Source organism: Muscardinus avellanarius (genome assembly GCF_963383645.1).
Source record: "Muscardinus avellanarius genome assembly, chromosome: 9".
In the NCBI taxonomy this organism is placed as follows: domain Eukaryota; kingdom Metazoa; phylum Chordata; class Mammalia; order Rodentia; family Gliridae; genus Muscardinus; species Muscardinus avellanarius.
Window position 1 is genome coordinate 14,680,733 of NC_137795.1, and position 11,056 is coordinate 14,691,788.

At 48.1% G+C, this 11,056-nt stretch overlaps 1 protein-coding gene across 1 annotated transcript in view; it reads left to right on the top strand.

Annotated features, from left to right (window-relative positions):
• SPMIP7 (sperm microtubule inner protein 7) overlaps nt 1-2,953 on the top strand; it is a gene marked incomplete at both ends in the record, with an annotated part of 38,082 nt that extends 35,129 nt beyond the window's left edge. The window contains one exon of the mRNA XM_080701164.1: nt 2,830-2,953. Within this exon, the coding sequence (XP_080557290.1) occupies nt 2,830-2,953 (124 nt within the window). The remainder of the gene's footprint in view (nt 1-2,829) is intronic.
• Between the last annotated feature and the right edge of the window lie 8,103 nt (nt 2,954-11,056).

An 11,056-nucleotide genomic window follows, 5' to 3' on the forward strand; every position in this document is an offset into this window, starting at 1 on the left:
TTATTGGAAGCCACTGGTGAGAAGCAGCACATTATTTCTCATTATAACTAAAATTTAAAAGCATTTGAGGGGAGTCCTGGCCTTAGGGGAAAAAAACCAAAAATGACAGTTTCAAAAATGCAAAGGCCAGCTGTAGCTAGAGCCGCTTCCTGCCCGTGAGCAGGCTCTGGTGCAAGCACTGTGAAAGGCTAGGAGGGCGCAGCGTTGCACTCTGGGAAGGTCACCTTTCCTCCTAGATCACATCCTTTTGGTACAGAATTCATTCGTGTCCACACATTCACTGAGCATCCTCTCTGGTCCAGGTGCTATTCAAGGCGCTGAAAGCCAAGCCCTGGAAGAGAGCCCAGTTCTCAGGAGCTGATGTCCTGGGGCAAATGACAGTGGAGGGGTATTCAAATAGATGAAGAAATAGAATAATTTTGGATAGCGAAATGTGCTGCGGGAAGGCAGGCTGGGATGTTACGGGGTGGGGTGGCTTGTTGAGCCCAGTAGCTAGGGGAGGGCACTTTTTGAAGAAGTGACGCTGCAGGGGAGCTTGCCCCTCAGCCCACTGACATGCCCCCAACAGCAGCATCTGCCAGGAGCGGGCTCCCAAGGTCGGGTTCTCAGGCCTCCCGCTGTTCGTTCTCCAATTCATTCATCCACTTTGTGGTTAGGGAATCTGTTCTTGGGTGACATCAACAAATGTTGGTTGTGCTCCAGCAATTCCCAAGAACTAAGGCTGTCTGAGAGGTGCTCAGAATTTTCTGGTGGGCAAGAAATGGACAACTACATCCGAGGATGGTGACCAGCATCGAGTGCTCAATCGCTCACCATCCCAGAGCGATGCACAGCAGGCGCCAGCCCTTTCGTGGCCTGGCGTGCTGTGAGGAAGGGGCCATTGCCTTGCCCATTGGGCAGCTAAGGAAACTGGGTCTCATGCGAGCTACAGGGAGCTTGGGGCACCCAAGAAGATTGCCCAGGGGGATGCTAGTGGGGTGGCCAGCGGGGACGCTTCAGGGGGCTGCAAGTGGCAGGGCGGGGCATCTTTCCAGGAAGCCCTTCACAGGGCAGGAGAGGGATCACAGGAGGGCCGTCCCTTCCGCATGCCACTCTGTAGACAGCCTGCAGCTCTCTGCCCTGCGTGCCGAGCCCATAGTCAGGACGGGACTGAGGAAAAGGAAGGCGGCTGGTGGAAGAGGGAATCCTGGGCCTGTCCAAAGGGTTGGGCTGATGATTGTGTAGAATTTCCAACCATTGATGCAAAACTTTTGCAAAGAGGGTCACTGACTTTCTAAGCGAATACTCTGTATTCATATTACTCTGAAGCTATTTCCCCAGTCTTTACGTTTAGATGTGTGATTTTTAAAAACAAATCTGATGTGTATAGCTAAGGTAACAGGATGTGTGGGTACATACAGTAAACTGGTTATGCCATGAAACTAATTGCTGTAGCCATGGCCTCTCGTAGTTTCTCTTCCCTTCTCCCAGGCAGAAGGCGCCGTCCTGCTTATGTAGCAAGCTTCGGGAACACCGTGCACGACTATTGACTCTTCTTATTAGATACAGGCAAATACTTTTCGCCAGTGTAGAGGTTGCCTTTTCGTTTTGCTGACTGAGTTTTTTTGCTGTGCAGAATCTTTTTAGCTTGATGTAGCCCCATTTACTTATTTTTTATTTTTTAGCCTGAGCCTTGAGGGTGATTCCTAAGCAATCACTGCCAACTGAGGCCAATGTGAAGACATATTTTGAAATGCTACAAGTCCATTGGCAGAGGCAGAAGTGATAGACATCTAGCCGTTAACATATTTTACTATATGTGAAAGATGTAAAGAAAGAATGTCAAAGTTCGGTGTGTCCTTATATCCAACATAAAGACCTCCACAGGAGCTGGGGTAGAACCTGCAGCGAGGTGGCTCACTGTCTAGGAGGGATTTGACGCAGAGTCAAACTCTGGGGCAGTGGCGGCAGCCAGCGTGTCCCCCACATGACAGCTTGCTTGGGGGCCGCAGTCCCCATGTCTGCACTCTGCACTCAGCTCTAGGCATGAGGAGGGACCTTGGTGAGGACCAGGTGATTAGGTCAAAAGCACCTCGCCGCCTTGAAGATGGCACCCTTCGCAGGAAGGCCCATCCACGTTTAGCAGGCTCTCAACTTGGAAAACTGCGCCCTGTGGGCTTTCCATCAGAGAGTAGGAAGTGTCACCGCTGAGTTATCAGACACTCTAATACATCTTAGTTTCTGGTGACAATGTGCGCCCCGGCATCTTGTGTGTGGTGTGTCTTTGCCTGCGCTATCAACTTGGCCTGGTGCTGTCCCCTGTTACTGCTCTGTGCCAGCATCCCCCAGGACTCCTGAGTCGCGGCCCCCACTGCACCTTTGGCTCCTCTCCTGTTAAGAGCCTAGTGGTGGCCCTCTTCAAACCCCCAGGGCCAGGGAAGCCTCGCTCCTGCCCCTCGGCCACACCCTCCCTCCATCGGGCTCCCTTCCTTCAGCCTCTCCTTCCTCCAAGCTGTGCCTTCCCGGGAGCCCCCTCCATCAGACCTTGCTGGAGTAAGTCACTCTGTGCCACCTGCCTGCCTCCAGGTACGGTCCCCACCTCCTCTCTTAGGACCACAGAAATGGAATTCTAGGCACAGCGTTTTTCAATAAATGAAATGAATTCAGACAGGAGTGATCGTTCTTTGCTTTCCTTTCTGCGCTCTCTCTCTCTCTCTCTCTCTCTCTCTCTCTCTCTCTCTCTCTCTCTCCATCTCCCATTTACATGATATACCATTAGTTGGAAAGAAGATAAGGTTGTATGATTTTATTGTAATTTTTTTTTCTTTTTCTTCCTCCATTCTGTTTTAGCATCTTACGGAAAGAAATGACAGTCGACCTCTTCCGTCACCAGGCACCATTGTCCCGAATGGTCACAACCGTGAAACCTTACAACCCCTTCAACAGGAAAGAAAAAGAAAGTTTATCCTTGTGAATGACGCCCCACCCCTGTGTGCTGTTTCCATGCTGCTGTCTGGGGAAGGCGTTGTGCATGGGGCTGAGGAAATACATGAGCTGGGCATGTTCCGAGTGCATCTGTGTGACTTGGGGCCACAGGGCAGTGCGGCCCTGCCCTCCTGGGCCCTCTCACGCCTGTGCGTGCCATGGCCTCCTCCTGGTCTGGCCCACCTAGTCCACAGTGGCAGCTAAGACCCAGAAGCCACGCCAGCAGGGTCTTACTGAGGACCCTTCCTCAGGGCTGGACTTCCTAGGGGCTTCCCGTCCCCTCCATGACAGTATAGGAATTAAATGCACAGTGGGGATTTGAGGGTCAGAGATGATTCTGTCAAAACCCCACACGGCCTCATGGAGAGACCATAATGTTCTTTCAGTCACAAAGGGACGGTGACACATGGGACCACACTGGTTGCAGAGGGCCAGGGCCATCTCAACCCACTCCAAAAGAGGGACGAGCAATCCCTCAGCTCGAGGAGGGTCCTAGGTCAGGAAGGACACTTATGGCCACCTGCAGGTAGGAGTGAGGCCCGGCTGAGTGGCCAGCCCTAGCCTGGCCAGCGTGTGTGGGGCTTGGGGTCCCCGTGAGCACACGTGTGCAGAGTGCGTCCCCAGCCTGAGTGCCCTGAGCATGCCACGCCGTACTATGAGACATCTAACCTACAGCTTGTGCTTTATAAAGGAGATGCAGCGAGCCCAAGGGTAGCGACTATCTGGACCTCAGGTTTCCTGACTGCTGATATCTTACCTACCTTCTCCTTTATCTGCAAGTGGACAGTTTTCACTGAATTATTTTTTTTTTAAATAGCAACAGAATAGAAAAGCTCCGGGTGTTTCTAATGTCTTCCGAAACCTTTCTCAGGGGTTCCTCCTGATGTCTCCTTCTTCCAAAAGATTCAGACCAAGAAAGTTGTCCCCAGAACTTAAGTAAATGTGTAAATACTTCGGGGGCTACCTTGGCCTTTCTTACGCTCAGAAAGGGTGAGAAACAGCTGTTTTTGTTGTGAAATGATTTACTGTCTCATTGGACAACTAAATAGATTTGAGGTTGCCTCTTCTGCCAGGACATCAGAAAGAACAAAATTCATCCATCTTAGAGACCTGAGTCACCTTCAGGAGAAAGGAATGGCCACATGAACCCAATAGGGTACTCTATTATTTTCAGAAAGAGCAAATTTGTTAAAAAAAATAAGTTTAATTCTGAAAGATTCTCAGCAAAACACAAATAGGACAGCATTGGCACCGCCAGTAAGTAGATTAATGTGGGTACCTGGGATTTGATTTTTGGGTAAACTTCCCTGGCAGGCCACTTGGTCAAGGAAGCTGTTGTTCAACATCAGAGGCACCTGCCCATCATTCTGGGCCTTTCTATGGCAGGACACCAGGACTTTTTATATGTTGTTGGACTTTAAGTGACACCTGTCACCTCAATGCTGTACATTGCAGACATCTAGACATCCCTAGGGCACCTGAGCCCCTCCACAGCTGCTTCTAGAAGGACGCTGGCGTTATCAGTAGCATCCCTGGGCCGCGCCCAGGGGAAGAGAAGGGTGACCCTCTATCTGCTCTGTACCTCATCCAGGCTCCTCACCTGTGAACAGAAAATGCAAATCTTACTCACCACAGACCTCTAATGGAGGCCAGCCTCAACAGAGAATTCGCCAGTGTTCACGGCGCCAGGCCTGTGAGCATGGGTTGAGCCTTCGGGCTTCTGTGGTCAGCAGATCAGCACAGGTGTAAACCCAGGAAGACAGTCCCAGGGACGTGTGTCTTCAGAGTCTGCGCTCTGACCTTCATTTATTTCCAAGCATCGAGGGCCAGCAGCTGCGCTTCTCACTAGATTAGCGACAATCCCTCCTAAAATCCTTCGGCCTTTACATATCCCTAGGGATGGCACAAGCACAGAGAACCTCTACATTTTTAAAAAAATAAAAATTAAATGAAAATATTATTAGAAATTATAGAGCTCACTGGAAAGGGAAAAAAGCATGCCAATAACCTTATTTCTAGCCAGTTAGGATGATAAGATGCAAAATTATAAAAAATACTGTGAAAGAATGATGCTTGAGATAGAGCAGAAGAGAAATAGCTAGAGTTGAGAAGAAGACATCATGTTAACCTGTAAGTACAGGACACATCTCTTACCATAGAAGATATTGAGACAGCTACTTGGAAATAAGAAGTAAAGTAGACTCATTAAACAAATTGCTGCTGGAATACAGACAGATCATTTAAAGCTTTAGACAGATTACCCAGAAGTTCAGGAGAATTAGTTTATCAGGCTGTGTGTGTGTGTGTGTGTGCATGTGCGCGTGTGTGTGTGTGTGTGTGTGTGTGTGTGTGTAAAGTTTTTTTTTTTTATGAGGACACCAAACCAAACAAATGTGAGTAGGAAAAAATGATTTTTAAGATAGAAAATACCACCCAAATTTTAAGAAAAATTTGTTGGGGAAATATATTAGACAAAGGATTCCTATTCCTATTTTATTTATAAAAAAAAAAAGCAGCCTATGGTTTTCAAAACCTGCTTAGAGTAAAAGAATCAAAGCAAAAGATAGTAACAAATAATTTCACGGACAGTGCCAATAAATACCATATGTATCCCTCCATAGAAAACGGACTGTGGTGTGCCACGTTTTGCCCATAAGTCGGTGCTGGTGAGGAGAGAGAGGTGCCGTTATACACCGCGCGTGTGGGCCTTGACTTCGCTGACGTGCTCCTTAGGCGTTTGACAAATGTTTCTAGTCCCTTTTTAAGAGGGATATGCTCCAACTTATTCCATTTAGGATTTTGTCATGCAAGTAATTACACAATTGGACAAGTACATTTGCTTAAAACAGTTAAAAGTGCAGCATTCTACTGAATTGAGAGAAAACATGACTGACTCAATGCCCATCCAAAGGAAATTCGAGAGCTCATCCCGCGAGCGTGCGCCCTTCTCTCCACCCACAGGGGCGCCACGCCCCTGGGCCCAACAACCGTGGGCCGTTTCTTACTTACCCCTGTTCTGAACATGTGCAGACTTTTCTTGTCGTTTCCTAAATATGATGATATAATAGCATTTACATAGCACTGACATGTATTAAAGGCATTCTAAGTACTCTAGAGATGATTTAAAGCATATGGGAGAATGTGCATAGGCGGCTGCAAAAAGGACCCCTCTAGTTATAAAACTCAAGCATCGGCAGACTTTGGTCCGGGGAATGGTCCTGGAATCACGCACTCATGGATACAGAGGGAGGACTGTATTGAAATACAATATATGCTTTAAAAAGTTTGTGAAGCTCACTATTTTCGTGGGAAGTTTTACATGTACCATTGGTATGTGAAAAAGCAGAGTTTACATTACGGCATTGCCTAATTATCCTGGATTTAATTTTTGTGTATGTATAGAACAAGGCAGGGAGATGTAGAAAAAAGATTAAAAGTATTCTGTGATTATACACGATTGTATTTTGGTCCTATTACAAGAGGGCACATTTCTTTAAAATTGGAAAATTTGCAAAGTCATAAAACAGACAATATCCTTAAAGCTCCTCAAAACAAATTATCTCAAAATTTCTATTTAAGAATTTAGCACCGAGGAAACGTTTGTCCTGCCTGAACAACTGGTTTTTGAGTCTGAGACGCTTTACCACCCACCTCAATCTTTTCTAAAGTTTGGTGGTTTCAAATATAGAGAGGAGTAAAACTGACCTGCTTCTATTTTTCCCTGCCTGCCAGGAAGCTCAGAGTTGATTAAGTGATCAAGCATAAGTCAACCAGGGTTTCACAGTCAAAATGGCTATTTTAAGAAGGCTTTTTGAGTCATTCTGGTACACATCAGAGATCCTAGTGGTTTGAAGACCGGCCCTCCAACCCCACCCCACTTTCTACATGAGTGTAGATTTGTCTGTGTCTATTTGAGGCTCCGTGGAGTATTCGGAGGTGCCTCAGATCCTTAAAAAAGATTACACTAAAATATTTCCCTTGTTTCCCATGAGTATTGCCGGCCAACACTGGAGTAGAGACTAGAGGAAGGAAACAGAAAAACCAGGTCCCCGCATGTCTGTCCAAACTGGCTTGTGGCCAGAAAAGGCAATTACCCAGTGGTAGAACAAGCTCACAGCCCAGAACTAATTTCTAATTAGTGGGAATATTCTAATGCCAATCGGCTCTCCCCATTTAGCCAGGGTAGACTGGATCATTTTAAATCTCCAGGAAGCACAGAGCTAAAATAACGAACAGGTAAGTTGCTCTGATAAAAAAAAAAAGAAAGAAAGAAAGAAAGAAAGAAAGAAAGAAAGAAAGAAAGAAAGAAAGAAAGAAAGAAACAGACTTTCAGAATTGCAAAGTGGTATCTGCTCATCCTGGCCCTCTTAGCACCCCGGGCATGCAGGCTACCCCGCTGGGTTTGGGGGTCAGGCTGCCCAGGCCTGTTTCCCAGCTCTGCAGGGGAGCTGCTTTCCAAGGAACCCACAGCTTCCAGAGAGGGAAATAGCAACCACCTAATAAAAACGCAGAGAAGCTCTGGTTGTAAGCATCCACAAATTCAGGGGTGGCCCTGAGGTAACACAGAAAGGGTGACTCACCCTTTTCAGATGCACACCCATTCACTCAGCATGCTCTCTGGGACACAAGTACCGAAGAGACGCCTGTGGTTCAGGAGCGCATGGGGTCCGCAGGACAGTCCAGCCAACAAGCAAATAGGTACAGTGTGTGCGCTAAGGAGGAAGGCCCGAGGGATGGCGAGAGGCCTGGCCTTGCAGTAAATGGAGAAATTCTTCTTTAAAACGTATACCAATTTTTTTTTAATTAAATGGTCCTTTTGTGAGACAGGTGTGCTTCTACATAAGTGTATTTGCCAACGTATTTCAATCGAAAGCATCTTTATAGTTTTACCATGTGCGGGGGCATTTCGATCACTCTGACTTCATGTGTGTGTGTGCACACACACGCCTGGTACTGGGATTGAGCCCAGGGCCATTCTACCTCTAAGCTACACCCCCAGTCCTATTTTCTTTTTATTTTGAAACAGAGTCTTGCCAGGTTGACGAGAGGCTCAGTACTTGCCGTCCTCAATCCCCAAGTGGTATTTAGAAGCAATATCGTGGTTGGGCTCGGCACACTCGTTTTTCCCTCGCGGTTCGCCTTGAACATACAACTGGTGTTGTCGAGGCAATTCCCCTTCCGCCTTCATAAATGCAAGCTCGTCACACACTGATGAGCGTTGGTACTTCAACTCACCTCCTGACTACAGGTGTAGAGAGGAGGCTGGCTCTCTCCCGCCAGCCCAGACATTGCCAGTTACCCTGGGTGGGTATCCCTGTGTGGGCATCCCTGGGTGGGTACCGTGGGTGGGCATGCCTGTGTGGGCATCCCTGGGTGGGTACTGTGGGTGGGTATCCCTGGATGGATATCCTTGGGTGGGCATGCCTGGGTAGGCATCCCTGGGTGGGTATCCCTGGGTGGATATCCTTGGGTGGATATCCTTGAGTAGGTACCCAGGGCAAACTGGGATAGCTCTAGTTTGTTACTGTAAAAGGAAACATCTCTACTTTCTTACATTCACACTTTGAAATAGAGCCCTAAAGAGTGTTGGGTGTAAATCTGTTTTTCTAGTGCTGGAAGACCGTTTTTTATTGTGTCTGCTGTGGGCAGAGCCACAAGATAGAAGATAGAGGCTTGGTGTGCGTCTTGTGGGACCGGCAGGAAGAGGTATCGGAGCAGAGGAGCGGAGGGAAGAGGCCCCTGGAGGGCGTGGTGCTAGGGGCATGGGGCCTGCAGTGTGGGGGCGCAGAGGCTCTGCTGCAGGGCCAACATCACAGACTGCTTGATCAAAGGCCAGTGCACCCCCGGATTCCTTTGGGGGATTTCTGGACTTCTGGACTTCGGTGCAGGTCTGGGGTGGGTGGGGTCAAGAAGAAACACAGTTAAATAGATGGAGGGATAGAGGCGCGCACAGGTGGTATGTCACAGTATTGTGCTGTCCATTTCTGCTACAAATTACTGTGGGTCAATCATTCCAAAGCCAAGTGTGTTAGGATAAATACATTTGCATCTTCATAGTCTTAATACCATGGGGATTTATCCCAGGACCCCTTTGGATACAAGATCTGTAGATGTTTAAGTCCCTTATATGAGATTGCTCAATGTTTACACGTGCCCTAGGCACAGCCTCCCATGTACTTTATAAAAATCAGCTCTTCATTACTAATCACACATAATATAATGTAAATACTATGTAAATAGCTGTTATACTGCACTGCTTAGGGAATAGTGACAAGGAAAAATCTACATATTCAGTGTAATACTTTTTTTAAGATATTTTCCATCCACGGCTGGTTGGATCCATGGAGGAGGAGCAGATGAATACAGAGGACCAGCGCAACCAGCACCTCGTGGCTCAGGACTAAGCTGCTGTACTCCCTTACCCAAAAAGAACCGATAGAAACCAAGTCTTCCCTGAGGCCTTCACTAAAAAGTGATAGTGTTTCATGGTCCCTTCTCAAGGGTTTTTTCCTGATGTTTCTAAGACTAATGCAAGCTTTAGTAGGGGCTTACTCCAAAATGGAAAGTGGGCCCAAAGAGAGTGCAATGAAACCCCTTGTAGGTGCTGTTAGGAAGGCCAACGCTGGTTTCTAAGGGGTGTAGCCACCATCCAGGCTAAGGCTGTGTCTGAAAAGTTCAGACCTCAGGCAGCAGGCTTTCCTTATGTGGAGTCAGCTGGGAAACGTGGTGGGGGGAGAGGCAGATACCCCTCTGCACAAGACCATCTGGATTCCCAGGGAGTGGGTTCCTGGCTGCAAACCCAGGCCAGGTCCCACGGCAAGTGGATCCCACAAAGTGTGGTTCAGCGCTCGTGACAACTGCACTCAAGCAGAGAGAAGGTGCTGAGCTTGCTGTCGCTGGGGCCCTCCACACGGGGCGGGGTCTGCTCGTCCCTCCAGCTCTGACTGCCAAAGACTGGCTGCACGCTTCATCCCTGCAAACGCTTTAGCAATCATGCAAGATCTAGCACGGCACTTAAGAGGGGAGGAGTAAGATGAATACATCTGTTAATTATTTAATCATGGCTCTTCGATTTCAGGATCTCTCTCTTTGCCTTTTTTGTTTAGCAGTTTACAGATCCTAGGTGTGTGTGTGTGTGTGTGTGTGTGTGTGTGTGTGTGAGAGAGAGAGACAGAGAGAGAGAGAGAGAGAGAGAGAGAGAGAGAGAGAGAGAGAGAGAGAGAGAGAGAGACTCCTTAATTGTACTTGAACTTTACAGGTTCCTTTAATTGTATTTGTCTTTTAGGGAAAGATGTATCTTCCCTAACTTACTTATCAAACTAGGGTCAGAAATATGCATTTTAGGTCATTGGTTTTCTTGGCTTCGCTATTTAAAAGAATATGTCTCCACTGTCTTCCAGTAAAGGTCACAGAAATATTAATATGCTTCTAAAGCAAAAGGACCCAAAAGCTCAGCTTTCGACGCAAGTTAAAGTGTGGTGATGCAAATTGCAGAGAATCAGTGGCCTGTATCTCTCCAAGAATTATTTAATAATGAATTTGCCAGTAGAAAAATATAAGGACCTCTCGAGTAAGCTGGGCACACAGACAACTAGAATATGCACAAGGAGAATCCGAGCCGCCAGCTCCCAGGGATGCTCCCAGAGTGAGGAGGGCCAGGTAGTAGTCACGGACCCCTGAGGGCCAGGTGCCCGAATGCTGCCGACCCATCAGGAATGGCGCGGCCTAAGACAAGGAGCAGTGTGTGCCAGCCTAGCAGGTGGATAGGATAGTAGAGCTGAGCTGGGCCCTTGACCAGGGCTGCCAGGGCCAGGAGGCCAGAGCCCCTCTCTGTGCTGCAGAGAAGCTGTCATGAGTGTGTCACCCCATACGGTGCCCGGTCAACACATGTCCGTCGCTCTCATCCACGCACAGATGGGGCGTCACGACCCAGTGAGGTCAGGAACTCTTTCGGGGGCTACTGCGACCACCTGTGTAATGAGGTCCATTCTCAGATCCAAGAATAATGGTGTCAAGGGATGGTCCCCTCCTTGATGATGGCTGAGACCAGGAGGCCCCTCCGCTCCCCCAGTGCCTGACCACCAAGTCCTCA